General features: G+C 36.3%; 1 protein-coding gene and 1 pseudogene across 5 annotated transcripts in view; both read left to right on the top strand.

The window, feature by feature from the left end:
• MBNL3 (muscleblind like splicing regulator 3) overlaps positions 1-25,125 on the top strand; it is a 135,781-nt gene that overhangs the window by 46,962 nt on the left and 63,694 nt on the right. For all 5 annotated transcript variants that reach the window (XR_002122249.1, XM_019627469.1, XM_019627466.1 and 2 more), the window contains exons 2-3: positions 12,613-12,624; positions 13,272-13,499. Coding sequence is in view for 4 of the 5 variants with exons in the window: in XM_019627469.1 (XP_019483014.1) it covers positions 13,323-13,499 (177 nt within the window). In the remaining variant the exon portion in view is untranslated. The remainder of the gene's footprint in view (positions 1-12,612; positions 12,625-13,271; positions 13,500-25,125) is intronic.
• On the top strand, positions 5,308-7,586 carry LOC109373551 (cold shock domain-containing protein E1 pseudogene; annotated as a pseudogene).

Below are 25,125 nucleotides of genomic sequence, written 5' to 3'. Positions count from 1 at the left end.
CTTGACTACTCCAGGCCTGAGTGACGTTTGCTTCTCAGAACTCTCATTGCATTTGTTGTTAGTGTCACTGAATTTTGCTCTCAGTTCTCCACATTGTGTGTGTTATTTCATATCATGTTGTTTCTTGCCCTCTCAATTCAGTTGAGGCTTCTTGAGTGCAGAGTCAGTGTCTTAGAGCTCTTTTGATTTCCTAGAAGCATGTGACACAGCTCTGTGCATATGGTTGGTGTATAATAAATGTTTGTTGACTGATTGATATTTTCCCACATGAATATTTTAAAAGCTTCATTTGCTTGAATGTTAGGGAATGATAATAAATTTTTGCTAAATGAATAAAGTGAATGATTAATATGTTTCTTTTTTTATTTTCACTCTCCCCTCATCCCCATCTATGGCCAACCAATTGATTTTATGATTCTCAGGACAAGGATTTTTGTCTTGTTCACCATATATCCCTAGCACCTAGATCCATACCTAGGTCATATCAGATGCCCAATAAATATTTGTGGAATTAATATTCAGCAAAATCACCCTGCATATATTAAATTCAGTCAGCCTTGTGATTCATTCTGTATTTCACTCATTTCAAATGCTTGAACATTATAGGACATGAATTGACAAATATGTGAAGCTTCCATTGTCTTCAAGTTTAAATCCAGTCTGGGGCGAATGAAGACCTTTTAATGGCACTGGGACTTCTGTCCCATGCACATAAGCAAGCAATTTACCTGTGTTGTTTAATAACAACTGTTTGGAATCCAGGCTTTAAGTTGTTTTTATATTATATTGGATTAGTTTAAAATATTTAAATGACATTTATTAGCAAGTTCTCATAACTTCGTATACTATTTAAAAAGAGACAAACCTTTAAAAAAATGATGAACCTCTTTTACAAAAGTCAGTCAGATACACTGCTAAAACTGTTTGAAAGAGACACTGTAGCACCTGTTTGTTTTCCTTTCTGTGACCATATGTATGAACTAAGTTTGGTCTTTTTAAGTCCTTTATGAAATGGAATAAACTTATCTGCTTTTTGTAAAAGGTATATTAAATTTATTACTCTGGTAGTTTTGTGAGAAAATGCAGTGAAGCTTAAAAAAAAGTAATGAAAAAGTTGTGCACATAGGCAAAAAATATCCTTATTTTTACAGCTCTTTTTTTACAGAAAACTCAGTTTTCCATAGGATGCCTATGAAATCATGGTTTCCATCTGCAGAGCTAAGCACCTCTAATATGCCTTAAAGAATGTGTATTGGTGGACCACTAACAAAAGCACGTGAGGGAAATAGAACTTGAAGCAAATTCGAAAACTTGAAAGCTTTTAAACCTTGTCAGCCTGCCAATTCAAGTAGCGTGTGGCAGGTGTGTCATATATTTTTAGAGCCAAAATAAATGGCCACAAGAAATTCTGAGGTAATATAGATGTAAAGAAAGCTTAAAATGGAAAGAAAGAAAACATTGTTTTCATTGTTTATTCAGGAGCTCAATGAATGCATTTAAAGATATTGCTTTAGGTGCCAAATAGTATCTTTGTGATCTTCTTGGACCAGGCATTGGCAATATTTCTGTTATGTGCTGGCTTGTGGAGGGAAAACAAAAGAAAGGAGGAGACAAGGAAAATGTAGGGAAAGTGGGGCAAAAGTAGCTGCTGGCAGTGGCCTTGCAGACAGCTCTGTAACAAGTTACTATTTCCATTAGATCAGTGGAAAATGTTTATTTCTTTTGTTTTAACAGGAAAACTTCCATGAGAAAAGGTGTGAATCCTTCAAAAATATGTAATATACTTTTTATTTTATTTTATTTTAAACTGAGCCATCCTGCCACCTGTTGGTAGTTCAGCAGCTGCTCAGCTCGGGCCGGGCATCAAACTGCTGTTGCTCAGAGTTCAAACTCTTGAGCGAGCTCTTAACCAACTGAGCCACTCCGCCGGCCCTCTGTAATCTACTTTTTAAAAAGGAAATACTTTTATATTTTCATTATGTTATATCTTATCTAGAATTCTATAGATAAGCATTAATTAAAAGTCAAAATTAACTTCTATTTTCAAGGCTGAATACTTGGGGAATGTTTCTTCCTATGGCCCAAAGTAAAATATCTTCCACCCCCACTCCCAGTTCAGTTTTATCACACCAATTGTTGGGCAAAAACATTCTAAAAATTAACTTACTATTCAAAGATATAGACAGAAATCATTTGGGTATCCCAAATTTTTACTCTAAATCCAGGATAAGACCTTGCTACTATCAAATGAGCAGGGATAGATCTTTATTGGTGGAAACTGAATGCTTTGTAGATCAAAAATCCCAGGCATTAACATCCCAATTTGAAAGCTAGAATTGTGAGAAAATACTCACCTTCATAGGTCTAATAGATTCAAAACTGACAGAGGTGACCAAAGCTAAGACAGGCCCTAGAGGGTGCTCATCTGACAAAACTCCCTGTCAGCATGGTACAACGTAAGGGTTCATGTTAAATTATCATTTAATCTTTGACTTTTCAAAATAGGAATCCTGGGGAATGCTGTAACACTCTAACTTCCATTGAGAAGATAGGGCCAGCAAAACTAAGTAAGACATGATCTCTACCCTCAAGGAATTTGCAGTCTAATTATGGAGAAAAATTAAGGGCTATAGTTGAAGAATGTGATGTATGCCATGAGAGAAGCACAGTGTTATGACATGACTAAGAGAGTGGACTCTGGACTCAGACTGCCTGGGTTTGAACCATGATTTGATAACTTACTAGCAGCGTAAAACTGAGCAAGTTAAATCACTTAATCATTCTCCTCCTCTGTTTTCCTGTAAAATGGAGACAGTAGTACACTCTCTGAGAGGAATCTGGAGAGCGCTAAGACTCCATGTAATTCTGAGGTATTCCTTTTGGTGACTCATTTCTATACAGTAGTGTTTGAGTATGTGTTTAAGAGTGTTCTTAAGTCACAGTGCGTGGTGTACCGGTCATGGTAAATTAGAGGCTGGTACTGAACCCAAGAGTACCTAGTGTCTGCTTCCAGAACTTCATAAGCTCTCGTAATCATTTCACTTCTCTGTTCCTTAAGTTTCTTCTCTATTTAAATGAGCAATGAAAGTTCCATGACAGCAGGGACCTTATCAGTCTTGTTCAATATCTAAAATATTACCTGGCACATAGTAGATGATGGATAAGTATTGGTGCAGCAAACTCAGGGATAGTATGATGATGGTGATACAACAGGCATGAATGCATTTTTTAAAATTTTATTAAATTTATAGAGGTGATATTGGTTAATAAAATTGTATAGATTTCAAGTGTACAATTGTATAATACATTATCCATATATTGCATTGTATGTTCACCGCCCAAAGTCAAATCTTTTGTCACCATATATATGACCCCCTTTACCCTTTTCTACCTCTACGCCACCCCCTTATCCTTCTGGTAACTACCTTACTGTTGTCTGTGTCTGAATTTTTATTTGTTTTGTTCGTTTGTTGCTTTCAGTTTTATATACCACATGTGAGTGAAATCATATGGTTCTTGACTTCGTCTGTTTGATTTAATTCACTTAGCATGGTAATCTCAAGATCCATCAATGTTGTTGCAAATGGCAGTATTTCATCTTTTATTATGGCTGAGTAATATTCCATTGTGTATATGTTTCACATCTTCTTTATCCAATCATGTATCGAAGGACACTTTGGTTGTTTCCGTGTCTTGGCCACCATGAATAATACTGCAATGAACATAGGGGTACATATATATCTTCATGGGTAAATGCTTTCAGGATTTTTTGAGTAGATACCCAGAAGAGGGATTGCTGGGTCATACGGTAATTCTATTCTTAATTTTTTGAGGAACCTCCACACTGCCTTCCATAGTGGCTGCACCAATCTGCATTCCTACCAACAGTGTATGAGGGTTCTTATTCCTCCACAGCCTCTCCAACGCTTGCTATTATTTGTCTTGTTGATGATAGCCATTCTAACAGGTGTGAGGTGGTATCTCATTGTGGTTTTGATTTGCATTTCTCTAATAGCTAGTGAAGTTGAGCATTTTTTCATATATCTGTTGGCCATTTGTATGTCTTCTTGGGAGAAGTGTCTGTTCAGGTTGTCTGCCCGTTTTATAATTGGATTATATGTTTTTTTGTTGTTGAGTTGTATGAGTGCTTTATATATTTTGGATAGTAACCCCTTATTGTAGGTGTTGTTTGCAAATATCTTCTCCCATTCAATTGGTTGCCTCTTTGTTTTGTTGATTGTTTCTTTTATCGTGCAGAAGCTTTTTAGTATGATATAGTCCCATTCATTTATTTTAGCTTTTACTTCCCTTGCCTTTGAGGTCAAATTCATAAAATCCTCTCTAAGACCAAGGTCCATAAGTTTAGTACCTGTGCTTTCTTCTATGCAATTTATTGTTTCTGGTCTTATATGTAGGTCTTTGATGATTTTGAATTAATGTTTGTGTATGGTGACAAATAAATAACCATCTAGTTTCATTTTTTGCATGTGGCTTTCTAAGTTTTCCAGCACCATTTATTGAAGAGGCTTTCTTTTCCCCATTATATGTTTTTGGCTCCTTTGTTGTAAATTATTTGCCCATATATATGTGGGCTTATTTCTGGGTTCTCAGTTCTGTTCCATTGATCTGTGTGTCTGTTTTCGTGCCAATACCACACTGTTTTGATTATTGTTGTCCTGTAGTGCAAGCTGAAGTCAGGGAGTGTGATACCTCCAACCTCGTTCTTTTTTCTCAGGATTGCTTTGGCTTCGGGATCTTTTGTGATTCCATATAAATCTGAGGATTTTTTTGTTCTATTTTTTTTTAAATGCCATTTGGATTTGGATGGTGATTGCATTAATTCTGTGTATTGCAATACGTACCTGGCCATGCTGCTTATGGCAGCATTGAAGGGGGGGGTGCTGAGCTGTTGTGCATGAAGTGTAACAGAGCAGACCTTACCACTTGAAAATTGCTGTTTCGAGTTCAGATCAGGCATGGAACAAACCTCAAAATAACCAACAAGACCAATGAAGAGTACACTTAAGTTGAAGACACAGCACTTGATCTGAAACAAGAAGTTTGTGCCTCCTCAACAGCTTTGAAAGAGCACTTTCCAACTCTGCTAGAAGCCTTTGTTTCTTCAGTGCTGTGCTGTGAGGTTGCCTGATGCAGCAGCAGTTGTATTCTTTATTAGCTTGATAGATCATTTTCTCACACTCTTTTTTTTAATACTGACAACTTTCATCCTTTGAAATGTGTGCTGAAAAAAAAGAATCAGCAAACACTACTGAAAGTCCAATATTTGGACAATATTATCACTGTGAGATGAACTTTGATCCAGACCTTCTCCACAACAATGGACACAATGAGTACCCCAATGGTACTTCAGCAGCACTGCGTAAAACTGGAGTTATTGAAAAACTGCTAACCTCTTACAGATTTATTCAGTGTTCAGAACATCAAGCTAGACTTTTCTTCCACTGTTCACAGTGTAAAGGCAATCTGCAGGACTTAAAAGTAGGAGATGATGTTGAATTCGAAGTATCATCTGACTGGTGGACTGGGAAAACCAATACTGTGAAACTGGTAAAGATAAAACGAGAAATCCTCCCTGAAGAATGAATGAATGGACAAGAAGTGTTTTATCTGACTTAAATCCCTGAACATATGGAAGGGAATGTTCAGCTCGAAACCAGAGATAAAATAAACTTTGTTGATAACAATAAACATATTGGTGCTGTACATGCTTGAAGTATATAATGCTGTTGAAAAAGAAATAAGCCCACTGTCAGGATAGTTTGTGCCATGAAGGAGGCATTTAGCTTTACTGAAAGCAGTGATGTTGTGAAAGAGGTATTCTTTCACTATCAGTGAAGTTAAGGTGACTTAGAAGCCTTACAGCCTGGAGATGATGTGGAATTCACAATCAAGAACAGAAATGGTGAAGTTGCAACAGATGTTAGACTATTACCTCAAGGAACAATCATTTCTGAAGATGTCAGCATTGAACATTTTGAAGGAACTGTAAACCAAAGTTATCCCCAAAATGCCCAGTAAAAACCAGAATGACCCATTGCCAAGACGCATCAAAGTTGACTTTGTGATTCCTAAAGAACTTCCCTTTGGAGACAAAGATACAAAATTCAAGGTGACCTTGTTGGAAGGTGACCATGTTAGGCTTACTATTTCAACAGACCAACATGACAAATTAGAATGAGCAAACAACATAGAAATCCTATCAAATACATTTGGATTCACTAAGAAGCCAGAGAAATGGGTTTAATTGCTGCCATGAGAGATGGATTTGTTTTCACAGAGTGTGTGGACCGTGATGCTCATATGTTCTTCCACTACAGTGAACTTCTGAATGGGAACCAGCTCCATATTGCAGATGAAGTAGAGTTGACTGTGGTTCCTGATATGCTCTCTGCCCAAAGAAATCATGCTATTAGGATTAAAAAGCTTCCCAAAGGCACGGTTTCATTCCATTCCCATCCAGATCATTGTTTTCTGGGCACTGTAGAAAAAGAAGCCCCTTTTTCCAATCCTGAAACCAGTAGCCCAAATAAAGGCAAAGAAAAGGAGGCTGAGGATGGTGTTATTGCTTATGATGATTATCGGGTGAAATTGACTATTGTTTTTCAAGCCAAAAATGTGGAAGGATCTACTTCTCAAATAGGAGATAAGGCTGAATTTAGTATTGGTGACAAAAGGATCTGGACTTGTGTGCAGCTTTTAGTTCATAATTCTACCTCCAAGAAACTCTGGGGTTATGTGGCGATTCTGAAGGATAATTTTGGATTCATTGAAATAGCCAATCATAAGGAAATCTTTTTCCATTACAGTGAGTTCTCTGGTGATGCTGGTAGCCTGGAACTAGGGGACGTGGTCGAGTACAGCTTGTCTAAAGACAGGGGCAACAAAGTCAGTGTAGAAAGTCAACAAAACACACTCGGTGAATGGCATTACTGGGGAAGCTGATCCTACCATCTATTATATTTAGGGAAAATCATTCGCACCTTGAAAAGTGTTGATCCAACACAGGCCGAGTACCAAGGAATAATTGAGATCGTGGAGGAGGAGGAGGTGAGGTCTGCTGGTATCTGTTTTCCATAGTTCGAATGACCAACAAAGGGGATTGCCTGCAGAAAGAGGAGAGTGTCAAGTTCCCATTGTGTGTCCTGGGCCAAAATGCACAAACTGTGGCCTACAACATCACACTCCTGCAGAGGGCCACAGTGGAGTGTGTGAAAGATCAGTTTGGCTTCATTAACTATGAAGTAGGAGCTATCAAGAAGCTCATTTTCCATGTGAAAGAAGTTCAGAAAGGCATTGAGCTACAGGCTGGAGATGAGGTGGAATTCTCTGTGGTTCTTAATCAATTCACTGGCAAGTGCAGTGCTTGTAATGTTTGGCGAGTCTGTGAGGGCCCCAAGGCTGTTGCAGCTCCACGACCTGAAAGATTGGTCAATCCCTTGATGAACATCACTCTGGATAACGCCAGTGCTCCTCGCCTAATGGTTCTTTTTCAGCCAAAGGGACCAGTTAACTCAATGGGATTTGGTGCAGAAACAAAGATCTGTCAGGCCCATGTCACTGACTAACACATCCACAAAGCACATCATTAATCCACTGTGATCGAGTTTGGGGGATTCTGGTGAAGGGTTCTGAATATCTCCCTCTTCATTCCTCCCAAAATCTACAATACTTATTCTATTGAGCTATTACACCAGTTTTAACACCTTCCTAGTGGTAATTTTTTTAAATAAATAAATTTAAGAAAATCATTTTAATATTATGCACAGTTACAGCCTTGAAAACTCAAGGTGGCACCTTGTAGCATCAACTTTAGGTGCTTTATTTGGTGCATTTAACACAATTGGTAATTGCAAAATCCTCTTCAGAAAAGTATACTGTTATCTGTTGGCCCTATGAAATTCTGAACTTTACATTTAGTATAGACTCTACCGTCATTACTTCTGGCAAGATGTCCTGCCTTAGCACTCAGTTGCATTCTCTTTCCTGTTCATTATGCTTTAATTCTGAAGACCATATGAGGGTAGAATATATTCAAAATTATAAAAATTTGTATAGGCAAACCATTTCCTTAAGTTGATGGCCAAATGTTAAAATGTTATTTTTCATATCATTTACAGTCTTGTCACAGTCCACTTAATGAAGTTTGGTTAGATTTCAATGAAAATTATCTTCCAAAGTAGTTTTTATTTTCCTCTGGGTTCTGAGGGGGGATAAACTTGACTACAATTAGTATGTATGGTGCAGAAATTCATGCAAATGAGGTGTGCCAGCAGTGTGATAATTTAAATGTATTTAAACAAAAACAAAAAATGGTGAATGCACAAACTTGCTGCTGCTTAGATCACTGAGGCTTCTAGGATCCAGTTTCTTTTACTGATTTAAAAACAAAATAAATAAATAAAAAGTTGTGCCTGAAATGAATATATATATATATTTTTAGTAAGTAGTCGCCTGATTCCTGTGTCCTGTAAAATACAGGCATTTGACCCTTGTTTTAGCTTCTGTTCGACTTTATATTATGGGAACGGATTGGTCTGATTTCTTGGCCCTCATTTTGAATTGACCACGTACAGGACAGAGTCTCTGCCCAGTGGAGTGAAGGCTTTGTCCTCAAGATGACAAGGGTCAGCTCAGGGGGTGTGGTTGAGGGACTTTTTACCTTCCCCATTGTCATTTGAATTTTTGAGCTCTGGGCAAAGAGGCCATTTATCTTTGTAAACACAAAACATTTTTGCTTTCTCCAGTTTTGTTAGTGGTGAAAGAACAGAAGAGAATAAAGTTTTACTGATTTTTGAAAAAAAAATCCGTATATTGCTTTGGGTAATATGGCCATTTTAACTATGTTGATATTTCCAATCCATGAACACGGAATAGTCTTCCATTTCTTTGTGTCTTCTTCAATTTCTTTTAATAATGTCTTGTAGCTTTCAATGTATAGGTCCTTCACATTCTTTAGTAAGTTTGTTCCCAGGTCTTTTATTCTTTTGGGGCATGAACATAATTTTGAAAAGGAATCATGAGTACTACACAAAAATGACTGGCTTTTCTTATTTAAGATTCCCAAGAGAGATAAGAGATAAGAAATGATCTCTATTACAGTTCTCTGCTGGAATCTAAAAATGAGTTTTGGAGTCAGAGGATCTTGCCTCGACTTGTGGCTCTACCACTTAAGGCTTTGTGACCTCAGATAAGTAACCCCTAAGAGCTTCATTTCCTTCATCGGTATTTTTCGGTTATCACCCATGCTTTAGGGTATATTTTTTAGAGTTCCAATGAATGATCAGTGAAAGAAAATCACTTGTGAAGTGCAAATGCTATACAAGTACAAATGTACTAAGCAATGGTAACTTTTCATAGCCTACATTAGAGGACTATAAGTCATAAAAAGGAGAATTGTATTTCTATTACTTATGTCTAAGGTACTGAAGATAAAGCTGTATTGTCCCAAATACAAAGTTGATCTTCTTTAAAATACAGGGAAAAATGAACCCCTTCCCTGTCTTTTATATACAGTCAGACAAGCAGAGCTGCGTGAATGTCTTTCCATCGTCACACCAGCTCCCATTAGTTGTTGCACCTGGCTTCTTCTGCACCAGCTCCAGAAATAGTTCCAGCCTGAAGGGAGACATGCAGTGGCTAGAACTGCTGTGAGGAATTGGTTAGGGTCCCATGAAGAGTTAAAGGCCCACTTAATAAAAAGAAGAAAATTCCTTCTTTGAGTCCCCCTATTTTACATAAAATGCATGGCCAGAGTCGAATTTCTGTTTGCATTGTTCATTTGTAAAATCTGACAATTCAAATTTATTCTTTATTGTCTGTTTCTATACTTCATGGACTTCTGTAGAAAAATATTTCTCCAGACCCTCACCCCCCACTGTTGCTATTCTGAGCAAATTATATTTATATATGATATTTATAATTATATTTATATATGATATATTTCTTTTGTGGTTATTTTTCTTTCAAATGTGTTCAAACAGCCGATATAATTTAGTTGTATGATTAAATTTTAATTTTAATATTTTTTAATATAAATTTACAAACTCACAGAATATACTCTTTTAAGTACTTTCCATTGTACACTAAGTCATATACAGTATAGGAACTAATTTACTCTTGAAATTCAACTCAGTAGTAGCACTACTTAGAAGTATTTGTGTCTAAGGAAAATCTAAGAAAAATTGGGGTAGCCAATTCCATCACTCATGAGGCTTTTTTTTTGGTTGTCATGTCTCTGTAGACATTTAAAAATATAATAACTTTATTAATATATAATATACATACTATCCAATTCACCCATTTAAAGTGTACAGTGTAGTGAATGGGTTTTAGTATATTCAAAAATTGTGCCACCATCACCACTATCTAGTTCCAGAATATTTTAATCATCCACAGTGGAGACCTCCTACCCATTGAGAAGTTCCTTTCTGCCCTTTCCCAGGCCCTCACAACCACTAATTTGCTTTCTGACTATGATTGCCTATTCTGGATATTTAATATAAATGGAACCATACAATATGTGGCCCTTGTGACTGGCTTCCATTTAACATAATGTTTTTGAGGTTCATTCATGTTGTAACATATATCAGGACTTCATTCCTTTTGATGGTGGAATAATATTCTATTTTGTGAATATATCACATTTTGTTTATCCATTCATCTGTTGATAGACACTTGAGTTTTTTCCCACCTCTTGGCTATCGTGAACAGTGCTGCTATGAACATGAGCGCATAAATATCGCTTTGAGACCCTGCTTTCAATTCTTTGGATATATACCTAGGTGTAGAAGTGCTAGGTCATATGGTAAATGTTTAACATTTTGTTTGCCAGACTGTTTGCCACAGCAGCTGCACTGTTTTACATTCTCACCAGCAATGTATGCCAAGTCCAGTTTTTCTCTTTTTTATTACAGCCATCCGAATGGGTGCGAGGTGGTGTCACATTGTGGTTTTCATTTGAATTTCCCCCATCCAGCTTTTTTCAGAAACATATATATATTTTAAATGTTTTTCTGGAGGTCATTTGCCTGACAGCCTTCGCCCTCTAGAACATGGCCCTGCATGAAACATATTGCGAAAGGGCCCCCAAACCAGTAAGAGCAGTTGTACCTTCTGCATGAAAGCCCTGCACTTTGCTCCCTTAGGCCTCTCATTCAGTGAGTAACTCTTACTCAACAGTCATGATTGGCTGTTATGTTTTCCAGAAGGGAGACAGACAGTCCATTATGGCAGATATTGTGGCAGAAAGAGAAGTAACAGAAGTAACAATAATCTACCACTGAAGGAGGAGAACAATAATACTTCGCAAGACATTTATGACCCCGAGTCTTCAACTTGGCCAGATTTTATTCAGTATTTTCTAAGAAGGCAAAGCTACATGTAATACATTTTAGAAAGATTTCCATGAAGAGTGACTCAGAGACACACATTTTGCTCTTGAATGGATAAGCTTGTGTAAATTTGCTAGATACCTAATTTACCAATGGTATCTGAAAAATTAGGTGATATTGAGCTTCATCTTAAATGTGGAGAGGATAAATAGATTTAGATTCTGTGAAATTGCTGAAGATATTGTTTTAAAAAGTAAATGAAGTGTTTTCAAGAACTTCAATTCTATTTTTTGATGAAGCTAACAATTAGTTGATTTGTCTGATACTCTGAGCTTACTTTAGCTTTAGAAAAATCCCTGTTATTTCAGTATGTGTTCTGAGCACAATGCCAATAAATTCACCTTTCATCTGTTTTATCAGCTGAGTTGCTCGAAGTTGTTGCTAGTTGACACTGGGTTAAACTGCAGACTTAAAGCTACAGAATATTTGATGTCTGAGTGAACAGTGCTTTGTGTCTCGCTTATATGTATAGGCTGAAACCTCCTTCTGAATTGTTCCAATATCCCTTCATAGAAACTAGTAACTAATAGAGCATGCACCGAAAATAAAATCCAGCATCTTTCCAAAGGATTTCTTTACCTGAAGCACAGTTTACATTTCCGTCCTCTATCCTATCTCATTTGCAGTGGGTCTCCAGCTAGTTATGTCATGACCGTTTTATGTGATCATCAACAACTACATTTCAAATACACACACCGAGTTCCCTCTTAGAGCAACTTAAGTTTTCTTACCAATTACTGTTTCCTGGAATTTGACAGCAGATAATCAAGCCTTCAATCAGAACATAGTAAAGCCAGTTTAAAGACAAGTCTTCGGTAGCCTCTAAAAACTGGAGACATGCAGGCAGATCATAACTGCATAAGGGACTGTCACGTCAGGCCCCCACTGTGCAGTGGACCCAATAATGAATTTTTGCCCCAAAACAGATCAAAATGAAGCATTCCTTTTCTTTTCCGCATTGGGTTGTTGCCCAGTCTTGTACTGCAACAGTAAATCTAAGTGGTTATTTCCTTTTACTATGTACAATTCTACACAGGGAAATGCCCATTTTATTGACAATGGCTGACTGCACTGTGTTGTGTTGTCAGTATGTAGATGCTTCCTGTTTTAAATAGGATATGGTTGCTTCTTTTCCAAATCTAGGGTTTAAATCAGAAACATTGTATTATATTAACTAATTTTATTTTATTTTTTCTTGCAGGTTTCTGAAAAGGTGCGTTTTCTGAAAACTCTGCTGCTTGGGTTCCACTCTAGAGCTATTTCTTTATAAACACCTCTCCCTACCAACCTGCCCCCCCAAAAAAACAAAACAAAAAGCTATTGTGCTTATAGTTCACACTCAGCAACTCTCCGTTCTTTTTTTCTTTGATGCCCAGTTTTTCATAGCCAATTTTCCTCTTCCTGCTATTATAGCAAAAAAAATTTTTTACAGTTGTGCCATCCCTACCAATCTTAATCTTTAAAGCCAAAAAGTAGAGGGGAAAACTTTCCCCTTGAACTGAGACCATTCCACAAATTGGAGGGCAGCCAACAGCATATGCTTTTTGCAAGAATAATTGAAAACATCAACTGGAGAACAGAATTCTTTTGAAAGTCTACCAGTTATTTGAAGTAACATTGGCAGAAGAAAAAATAAAACACTCAATATCTTAACCTTTATGGTTGCCTTCTTAGGATTTGGTCTCTAATTTGAATTTTAGTTATTCTGATACAATTTTTATGTATGATTGGCTTTTTGTTTGACTAAACAAAATTTAACTTAAATGAAAACCTAAGTGCTAACAACAACAACAAAAAATTTCACCAAAGCAAACTGATCTCCTTATATTTAATTTGAACTCATTTTTAATCTTTTGACAGCATTAATACTGCCCTAGAGAGGGTGCACTTGATTTTAATTTTGCTTTCAATATGACGGCTGTCAATGTTACCCTGGTTCGTGATACCAAGTGGCTGACTTTAGAAGTCTGTAGAGAGTTTCAGAGAGGAGCTTGCTCTCGAGCTGATGGAGACTGCAAGTTTGCCCATCCGCCAAGATTTTGCCATGTGGAAAATGGTCGTGTGGTAGCTTGTTTTGATTCTTTAAAGGTGAGTCTCATCTAAATGTGCATTATGTGGAATATAAATCTGTTGATTTCTGTTGTTTTGGAATATGGCTGCTTTGAAATTGGTAAAGTTAATAATAGCATGAAAGTCGTAAGTTTTGTTTGTTCTTTAAGACAAGATGTAGACTTTGTGTTTGTAGAACTAAGCCAGACTAAAGCTCAGCCCATCAAAGTCCACTGATAAAGAGAGAGAGATTTAAAGAAAAAAATTGCAAGAATTTTTGTAGGAATGAGAAAGTGCAGCCTTGCCATACTTCTTTGTGTATGACTTAGGCTTTGAATATATTGATCATAATCATCATATAACCTACAGAAACCTTTTACTGAATTATAGCTTATTATCTATGTTATGAAAATACACTTGACAGGGACCAGTCAGCTTTCAGAGGATAAATAAAGTCAGACCTAGAGAGTATAAGATGAAAATCTCACTACCCAGAAAGAAAATGATGGCATTTTGAAGCTTCTTAGTCAAAGTATATTTTGAATGTTTAACTTAGATATATTGTTACAAAACTAGGTTCACTAGTTTTCTCTTCCTGAACTGCTTATTGACCAATTTCAGATTTGTGAGTACATTTTATGAGGAAAGTTCTATCACCAAGGTCATCAAACCCAAATATGTATTAGAGAATAAGCAAAATATGAGAGCAAATGAGATATTATGTAGAATAGAATATATATGATTGCAGAACAAGAAAATGCACTGATTTTCATGTTTTGTTCATAGTTATCCTTACATTAAGGATAAAGATGTACAAATTAAAGTATAGAAGTAAAGTGATAGATTCCTGGTTTAATTAATAAGATTTGCTTTCAAGATTGTTTTTCAAAATATGTCAAAATGAATTAAGCTTACTAAGAACCTTTTCAGTTTCTTGATATTGTTTTATCCTCATCATAACCAGTTTTACCTCATCAACACTTTTATTTATGGATGCATTGGCTAATAGAGATGTATTCCTTCATGTGATCTTTTCTTTGGAAAATATTTATCAAGTGATATCCTACTTAAGTAGTTTTTCTTATTTTGTGGTTACTAGTTTTTGTTGAAGATCATTCCAATTCAAGAGTGGATACTTATTATCATAAAGATAATGGTAATTCCTACTATTGAAAATGTCTGGATTGCTTTTATTTGCAGCAGATATTAGGACGAAGGGACTCTTTCTGATTTCTTCATTTCAGTATCATTCACATTTCATCTACAATTATTTTGTATATTATTCAAATCTACCACTGCAGGACTGGGCAGTGCCACGAAGTGGAAAAGAGCTCTGGGTTAGTTGGGGTGGGGGAAGGTGTCTTTCATTCAGTCCGTATAGAGGGTCTGGCACTGCACTAGGCACTTTACATATGTTGTTTCAAGAGCTCTGGGGTATAGTCCCAGCCCCACTACTGACCTCAGCTACTTAATCTGACAAAGCTTGAGTTACTTCTTCTCTAACAGATGGGTAATTAACCTCTACTTAATCTCCATGATTATTGTGGAGATTCCAATAAGATACCATAAATGAAAAACCATGTATCACCACAAGTGAATTAAATGAGAGTTATTTTCTTACTATTAATTAAGATTTTTTTTGGAGTCTTCAAAACAATTCTGTTTAGTTAGAGTTTATTATTTAAAACTACAAACTCAGGTTCCAAATGTATATGCCCCAGTCTAGTTGCCATGATTGTGATGTTAGGTCTTCAAGTTAAGTATCAGTTTTTATGGTTTACTCTTTGATACAGAGTTCCTTGCAGGCTTTGTAAATTCTATCTTTCCAGGCATCTGTTAAAAGGAGACGTGTGATCTTCCTAATCATTGACATACTTCAGATCAGTTCTCCCATTTAAAGGCAATAAAGTGCCATAAAGGAAACATTTTGAGGAAAAGTAATATGGAAAGTGATGGTTAGCAAAATACATACTGCACTACCACTTTAAAGCTTGTAAAATGTTTAATTCAGAAACTATATAGATAATGGCCAATGAATATTAGTAAACCACATAATTATTTAAATATACTATCTACTCACTATATTTAGTGTTTTTAAGATAATGTTTACATTATGTTACTATCTTAATGACCAATGACACAGGATATAGACAATTTACGTAATTGTTACATTTTCAAATTTTAATGAAAACCTTAATATTTCAAATATACAGTGCCTTTTAAACAATTAATTAATTTGTCATTTAGATAGCACATTCATCACATTTCTATGTCTCCATAAAAGTTTTATAGTTATCTTCTTTCATATTATTCCTTATTCATAAGTTGAGGGTAATTGACCTATATGGGTTGTACTACTATCGTATGTAAAATATACAAATAACATACCTCAATGGTTAGTGCAACATTTGCTACCCCCCCTTGAGTTTGTATAGTTGAAACACCTTTGAAATGCATCTGTATAGTGTTTCTTCTTTAATGAGTGGTTAAATAACTGAAGCAATCATTTGATGACTTTTGGGCTGCTGCTTTTTTTTTTATTTTGGTAAGGACTCCATTAGCACTAAGTACTCTGCCAGATGGTGATGGTTCTTTTCCTTCATAATAGGCACAATAGATATAATGTCCTATACTGACCTCATAATGAGGGGATGTTATGAAAATAAGGGGGCAAGCTTGACAGCTAATTGTGCATTGTGCTGAAGTTCTATGCCCATCACTCCATGAATGTTGAGTGTTCAGTGATGAAGGTTGCACCATCTTCAGATAGAGCTCTAGACAGCGCAGCCCATAGATTGATTTCCAGCTACATAAAAGTATTGTGTTATGTTGAAATGCATCTGTTTTTAACTCAATTGCCTAGTCTGCTTGACACAATGAATTCTTCTCCAAATACTGCTTAACCCATTCTGCACCAATTTCATGCTGTGACATCTTGCCATTGATCTAGGTTGGTATTTTTAGTGAGTGTCCTTGGGAGTTAACAAAAGATCATGACTAAAAATACCAACCTGGAATCTCTGTGATTATTATCATAACCAAGGTTGTTATCTTCACGTATTCTGCTTCAACAATGTCACGTCTTGAACCTTCCCCTCCATACTTGAAGCAAGGTGATATCAACCAGCTGTTTTCCGGAAATAATATAAATGCTGTCATTATTTCATTATGATAGATCAACACCCATCACATCTGCCCACCCGACTCACCACTTTGGGTAGTTTTGTAACAAAAAGTTCTCGTGAAAGGCCTTAGCAGCAGGCATAGTCAGAGAACAGTCATGTCAAACCATATACATTCCTAAAATATTTGAACTGGATGAAGAATGCACATAAAACAGCTCCACACTATCATCAAACATCACATATGATCAGAAGCATATTTTCACAAGTGAAACCTGTTCTATAGGCATATGAATGGTACTCTATCCTTTTAGGTCAAATTGTCCTGAATTTACCAGTATATTCTGTACTAGTATGACTAGTCATAGCAGTTTTTACTATTTTAAAATTTGATTATTTTTGATTGAATATTTACTTCATTCCTGTTTGCTGAGAGAAAACTTACCAGGAGCAGAAGAATCCTAGTAAAATAGTCCCAGGGATCACTGAATTATTGCAAGATTTAGAACCATTTGTGCACTCCATCTGAGAGGTCTGCCTGCACTATAAAGACAAAAAGGCAGCCCCTGTCATCCTGAGACTAAAGGAAAATAACATTTTGCTTAAGGATCTCTATTCTCTATGATACCGACTTTAAAAAGGAAATATCTTTGGTAAAAGTCAATGCTATTTTGGACATTTCAAAACCTCTTTTAAAAGAAAAATGTAATGACAATTAGTACCTAAATACATATTGATAGCTCAGCCTCACTTTTTCAACTTTTTATTTTGAAATAATTTTAGACTTACACAAAAATTGTACAGGGAATTTTTGCATACCCTTCACCCAGGTTCCTGTAATGTGAACAATTTATGTGTCATACATAGTACAGTTATCAAAACTGGGAAATTAACTCTAGTACACCATTAACTAAACTAGAGACCTTATTTGAATTTCACCAATTTTTCCCATAGTGTCCTTTCTCTGTCCCAGAGTCCAGTGCAGGATCCCACACGGTATTTACTTGTCATGTCCCTTATGCAGTCATTCAATCTATGATGGTTCCCCATTCTTTCTTTATGTTTCATGACCTTGACATTTTGGATGACTACTGGTCAGTTATTTTCTAGCATGCCTCTCAATTTGGGTTTATCTAATGCCGTCTCATAATTTGATTGAGGTCATGCATTTTTGGCAACAAAACCACAGAAATTATGTGCATTGTATCCGCGAGTACATGATGTTGATGTATCTTATCAGTCGTTACGTTAACTATAATCACTTGGTTAAGATGGTGTCTGCTAGGTTTCTCTGCTGTAAAGTGATCAGCTTTACTTTTGTGCAAATTGATACTATCTTCTTTGTTTATTCATTATCCTCTATAACATGCCATTGATTGTAAGGGGCATCCCAATAGCCAACCTGTCGAAATGTGAACAGTCGTGATGGATAATGCACTTTTATAATTATGGTCAAACAAGAAGGGGAGGCAGGGGAAAATAGACCAAGGGTACGACAGAGAAAGTAGCAGCAGCAGGCTACCAGAAAGAAAGAACACTGGAGAATGGCAAACCCAAGAAGTTGTGTGATGTTCATGTCCCTGGCTCACGCTCCTGTGGGGAGGCCCCTGGGCAGTGCCCACGGCTACCTCTAACTTATGATCCTCCTGCATCTGGAAGCAGATTTTCTGCCTTTCTTTTTTCATTATAAATAACATTCCCCCTCCCCCATTATAAAAGTTATAAAAGTTATGCATCTTTATGAAGGGAAAAGAAAATACAAAATAAATTTTTTAAATCATCCAGAAATAAGAATAAAAATAAAATGTAACAAAATGTAAATAAAATGGGATATAATGTCACCCCCACTATTTGGTATCACAGTTACTCTGTGCTTCCTTCCAGTCTTTCTGTCTCTTATATAACTGGATATATGCCGCATAAACCTTGCTTTACCTCCTGCCTCCTTTCTCACTCACTCCCCCTTGTTGATCCTGGAGAGCCAACCTCTCCCTTCATTTATCCTTCTTATTAGCTTAATGTTCTTCTCAGGTTACCAGAAAAAAAATCTAGATACTGCCTGATTTCCCATTCATACACTTTTAAATACATGTTCATTGTGGCTATTTTTCTGATCACAGTATAAAAATATACCCTTTCTAGAAAACTATGATACAGAGACAGGTTTGTTTGTTTTTTTAATGTAATTGAAACTCTTCACATGTTGGTGTATGTCCTCTCAAAATTTCTTTTAATGACAACTGTTTCTTTTAAAAAAGGTTAATTTATTTGTTCCATAGAATTCCAAAGGATTTTCATATATGTGAAGGAATAATGTTTTAGAAATATGCTTAATTTAAAACATACCTTCTTTAAATAATATGCAGCCATCAAAAATTATGTTTATGAGTACTATGCAATAATAATAATAATAATAATAATAATAATAATGATGATGATAATAAACAACTCTACCTTCTATTGACTGCCTACTATATTCCAGAAACTTTACACATGCTGACTCCTATCTTTACAATAACCTTGTGTAGAATTTACCATTGGATGGGTTAGGTTTTGCCACCTATGTGGCCTTGAATAAGTACCCAACCTCCCTGTCCCTATGTTTCCTTGCCTGTGAAAACAAAGATCCTACTAACACCTGACTTTGGAGTTAAAGTTAGATGATCCAATTAAGGTGCTTAGAACAGAGCCTGGTTCATCATAAGCACTCAACGAACGTCTATTTTTTTTTCACCAAATACATTCTGAGTGCCCTGAAAATTTAAACATGAAAAATACAATTAAATCATGACAATGCTAGAAGAAAGTGTAGGTGAACACTTTATAATCCTGGGTGGGGAAGACATTCTCAGCATGCTATCAAAGGCAGAATCAATAAAGGCAAAGGATTATTAGAACTGACCACACAATAAAAATTATTCTAAACTGCAGAAAACACCACAAAGTTAGAAGACCGGCAATAATTTGGGGAAAAATGTGACATATATGACAGACAAAAGAGTGTTATTTTAATATACAATGAGTTTTACGAATAAAAAAATACAAACACTAAAAAATATTTTCTTAGAAAAATAGAGAAAGGATGTAAACAGCAGAGCAAGACAGTCTGAGGTGGCCAATTTACCCGTGGAGACATTTTGATGAGCTCTGTTGATACAGCCGCTCTGATGCAGCCACTGTGTTTCAGCTGTCCCTGCCACACTGCACTCACATGCCCCAACCTCCAGTCCAGAGGACTTTCACTTTCTACTTTAGTCCTTTCTGCATTGTTTATACTTTCTTTTACAAATGCATTACTTCTAATCACAAAAGAAGGGAGGAAGAAAAGTAGAAAGAAAGAGAAAGAAAACCTTGTTAGACAGGGCTAGACTCTAAAGGGCAACCAAAATCATCTTTGTAAAAGATATTTTATGATATTAAATATAATATTTGCATACACAAGTCCTGAGAGAAAAGTTGAGTTTAGTTGAGCATTTCCTCTACAGCCTGGAGCTGAGAATAAGGGGTCTTTTGGGTATTCCAGAAAGCTTCCTATCCCCCACTCCACTCAGTGTCTATCTATATCTTATCCATTCATTCATTGATTCACTCATTGGGTAAGTACCTACTGAGCACCTACTGTGTGCCAGGCATTGAGCTAGGCATAGGATCTAGCCCCTGCCCCCATGGAACAGATAGTCTAGTTGGGGGAGGGGCAGCAAAAAGGAAGTAAATGTTCAGGTTAATGACATATTGTTAGGTATGAAGAAAAATGAAGCAGAGACAGGACACAGAGAATGTCAGGGCACTGCTATTTTAGATGAAATGGTCAGGAAGGCCTCCTTCATGAGGTGAAATTTGATTAGAGGCAGAAGCGAAGTAAGGGAGGGAGCTACTGAGGATTTCTGAGAACATTCCGGGCAAAGAGAGCAGCAACAGCAAAGACCCCAAAGCAGAAGTAACTCTGGTGTGTCTGAGGAAAAGCAGAGGGATGAAGGGCGAGAGCTATAGGAGATGAGGTCAGAGAGGTCATGGGTTGAGGGAGACCAGGTAGGGCTGTGTATATCATGGTAAAGTCTTTGGATTTTGTTCCAAGACTCAGGGAAGGTTGACATAATCAGGAGAAATCAAGCCTACAAGAAGCAAAGGTATCTGTTCTGCATATTTTAAAATGAAAAAAAGAGTAATTTCTATTAAAATAGATGATTCCTGGTTATAGTGATTGTATACCAAATGTATCTAGCCATTAACCATCCTTCACTGACCCCCATCACTGAAATCTGTACCTCAGATTGACAGGGGTTAGCAATAGGGATATCTCATGTTTGGGTGTTACGAGGAAAGAGCACAGCAGGTTTGGTGGCTTACTCCTTGCATGTCTCCAAGAGAACCATGATTGATCCTAAGCTAACCCATGAGGATGTATATGTCAGAATGTTCTCTATATACTGATGGATTGATATTTTTGTTGTGTACACCTGGCGGAATAGGCTATGCCTTACCATCTTGTTAGGGTTGCTTTGCACAAACATCAAGATTGGTGATGTAAACCTGGTTTCATCGTTGGGGACAACAACATTGTTGGGGTCCTGAGTTTCCTCCTTATGGCCAGTTGTTAATAAGATGTGCGTATGTGACCAGCCCTCTCATCTGTGCCTTTGACCTTAAGACTCAAAACGGGATTTACTGGGCATAGATATTCCACATGTGTCCCTGGAGTTCACTGCTACACGACCTCAAAAGGGAAATGAAAAGACATTTTGAACTAAATGAAAATACAACATAACAAAAGCTGTGGGATATAGCTCAAGCGGTACTTAGAAGGGAATTGATAGCACTAAATCCCTATATAAGAAAACAAAGGCCTCACATCAGTGACCCCAGCTTTGATCTTAGGGAACTAGAAAAATAAGAACAAATTAGTAAACAGAAGAAAGGAAATAATAACGGTAATGGGAGGTAGCAATTGAACAGAAAACAGGAAAAAATAGAGAAAATCAATGAAACCAAAAGCTGGTTCTTTGAGAATATCAATAAAATTTATAAACCGGTATCCAGACTAATCAGATAAGAGAGAGAGGACACAAATTACCAATATGGAAATGGGAGAGGGGATTATCAACACAGATCCTCCAGACAGCAAAACAATAATAAGGGAATGTAATGAAGAACAACAACAACAGAGAAAATTTAGATATATTGGACTTCAAGATTTAAAATTTTGTGCCTTAAATGATGCTACCAAGAAAGTGAAAAAACAACCCGCAGAATGGGAGAAAATATTTATAAATCATATACCTGATAATAGTTTAGTATCTACAATAGAATATATAAACAATTCTCACAATTCAAAAAAACAAAAAGATAAACAATCCAACTAAAAGGTATTACCAGAGAGAGAGAGAGACATGTGATTATAAAAGGGGGATACATTTTACAAGAGGACACACAATTTTTTTTATTAAAATTTATTGGGGTGACAATGGTAAAACTACATAGATTTCAAGTGTACAATTCTGTAATACATCATCTGTATATCACATTGTGTGTTCAGTGCCCAGAGTCAGTTCTCCATTCATCACCATATATTGACCCTCTTTACCCTCTTCTACTATCCGTCCTCCCCCCTTACCTTCTGGGACCACTGAATTATTGTCTGTGTCTATGAGTTATTGTTTCTTTATTTGTTTGTCTTACTCCTTTGTTGCTCTCAGTTTTATGTCCCACAATGAGTGAAGTCATATGGTTCTTGACTTTTTCTAATTTATTTCACATAGCATAATAATCCCAAAATCCATCCAGGTTGCCACAAATGACACTATTTCATCTTTTCTTGTGGCAGCATAGTATTCTATTGCGTATATGTAACACATCTTCTTTATCCAGTCATCTATCGAAAGACACTTTGGTTGTTTCTATGTCTTGGCCACCATAAATAAAGCTGCAATGAACATCGGAGTACATATATCTTTACGGATAAATGTTTTCAGATTTTTTGGGTAGATACCCAGGAGGGGGATTGCTGGGTCATATAGTAATTCTATTCTTATTTTTTTGAGGAACCTCCACATTGCCTTCCATAGCAGCTGCACCAATCTGCATTCCTACCAACAGTGTATGAGGGTTCCTTTTTCTCCACAGCCTCTCCAACACTTGTTATTATTTGTCTTGTTGATGATAGCCATTCTAACTGGTGTGTGGTGATATCTCATTGTGGTTTTTATTTGCATTTTTCTGATGATTAGTGATGTTGAGCATCTTTTTGTATGTCTATTGACAACCTGTGTGTCCTGTTTGGAGAAATGTCTATTCAGGTACTCTGCCCGTTTTTTAATTGGATTGTTTGTCTTTTTGTTGTTGAGTTGTATGACTTCCTTATATATTTTGAATATTAGCCCCTATCAGAGGTGTTGTTTGCAGATATCTTCTCCCACTTGGTTGGTTGCTTCAGTGTTTTGTCGATGTTTTCTTTTGCTGTGCAGAAGCTTTTTAATTTGATATAGTCCCATTCATTTATTTTAACTTTTACTCCCCTTGCCTTTGAGGTCAAATTCATAAAATCCTGTTTGAACCCAAGGTTCATAAGTTTAGTACCTATGTTTTCTTCTATGCAGTTTATTGTTTCAGGTATTATGTTTAGGTCTTTGATCCACTTTGAGTTAATTTTGGTACATGGTGACAGCAGCCTAGTTACATTGTTTTGCACGTGGCTTCCAATTCTCGGAGCTCCATGGATTGAAGAGACTTTCTTATCTCCATTGTATGGTTTTGGTTCCTTTGTCGAAAATTATCTGTTCATATTTATGTGCGTTTATTTCTGGGTTGTCAATTCTATTCCATTGATCTGTGTGTCTGTTTTTCTGCTAATACCATACTGTTTTGATTATTGTTGCCCTGCGGTACAAGCTGAAGTCAGGGAGTGTGATACCTCCAGCATTGTTCTTTTTTCTGAGGATTGCTTTGGCTATTCGGGGTCTTTTGTGGTTCCATACAAATCTGATGATTTTGGGGTTATTTCTTTCAATAATGCCATTGGGATTTTGATGGGGGTTGCATTAAATCTGTATATTGCTTTGGGTAGTATGGCCATTTTAACTATATTGATTCTTCCAATCCACGAACACAAAATGTTTTTCCATTTCTTTGTGTCTTCTTCAATTTCTTTTAAAAATGGCTTATAGTTTTCAGTGCCTTCACAGCCTTTGTTAAGTTTATTCCTAGGTATTTTAGTCTTTTTGTTGATTGTGAAAGGAATTGTTTTTTCACTTCTATTTCTGAAATTTCATTGTTAGTATATAGGAATGCAATGGAGTTTTGTACATTGATTTTGTAGCCAGCAACTTTACTGTATTCGTTTATTGTTTCTAATAGATTTTTGGTGGAGTCTTTAGGGTTTTCTATGTATAGCATCATGTCATCTGCTGAAAGTGACAATTTAACTTCTTCATTCCCAATTCAGATGCCTTTTATTTCTTTCTCTTGCCTGATTGCTCTGGCTAGAACTTCCAATACTATGTTGAAAAGCAGAGGTGATAGGGGACAACCCTGTCTTGTTCCTGAATGTAGAACAAAGGGCTTCAGCTTTTCACCATTAATTATGATTATTAGCTGAGGGTTTGCATATACAGCCTTTATTATGTTAAGGTATTTTCCTTCTATATCCATTTTATTAAGTGTTTTAATCATAAACGGATGTTGTATCTTGTCAAATGCTTTTCCTGCATCTGTTGATATAATCATATGATTTTTATCTTTTATTTTGTTTATATGGTGTATTACATTGCTTGATTTGCATATGTTGAACCATCCTTGTGCCCCTGGGTGAACCACACTTGATCATGATGTATAACCTTTCTAATGCATTGTTGTATTTGATTTGCTAGAATTTTGTTGGGGATTTTTACATCTGTATTCATCAGAGATTTGGTCTGTAATTTTTTTTTGTGTGTGTTATGCTTACCAGGTTTTGGTTTCAGGGTGATGTTGGCCTCATAAAATGAGTTAGAAAGTGTTGCCTCTTCTTCAGTTTTTTGGAAGAGTTTGAGGAGGACAGGTGTTAGATCTTTGAATGTTTGGTAGAATTCACTAGTGAAGCCATCTGGTCCTGGACTTTTGTTTTTGGGAAGGTTTTGAATAATTGTTTCAATTTCCTTACTGTTGATAGGTCTATTTAGATTTTTCTGTTCTTCATGATTCAGTCTAGGAAGACTATATGTTTCTAAGAACTTGTCTATTTCTTCTAGGTTATTGAATTTGTGGCATATAGTCCTTCATAGTATTCTTGTATGATCTTTTATATTTCTGTGGTACCTGAGGTAACTTCGCTCCCATTTATGATTTTTGTTTATTTGTGTCTTTTCTCTTTTTAGTGAGTCTAGCCAAGGATTTTTAAATTTTATTAATCTTTTCAAAGAACCAGCTCTTTGTTGCATTACTTTTTTTTTTAAGATTTTATTTGGGAATTGGGGAAGGGGAAAAGACAAGTGGCTGTCCTTTTGTTCTTCAGTCTAGTTGTGGAGGATGTCGCTTCACTGGCCCATGTTGGTATTATCATTGCGCTCTTC

The sequence above is a fragment of the Hipposideros armiger genome, unplaced genomic scaffold (assembly GCF_001890085.2).
Source record: "Hipposideros armiger isolate ML-2016 unplaced genomic scaffold, ASM189008v1 scaffold_733, whole genome shotgun sequence".
NCBI lineage: Eukaryota > Metazoa > Chordata > Mammalia > Chiroptera > Hipposideridae > Hipposideros > Hipposideros armiger.
This window is presented reverse-complemented; position numbering and strand designations above follow the sequence as displayed.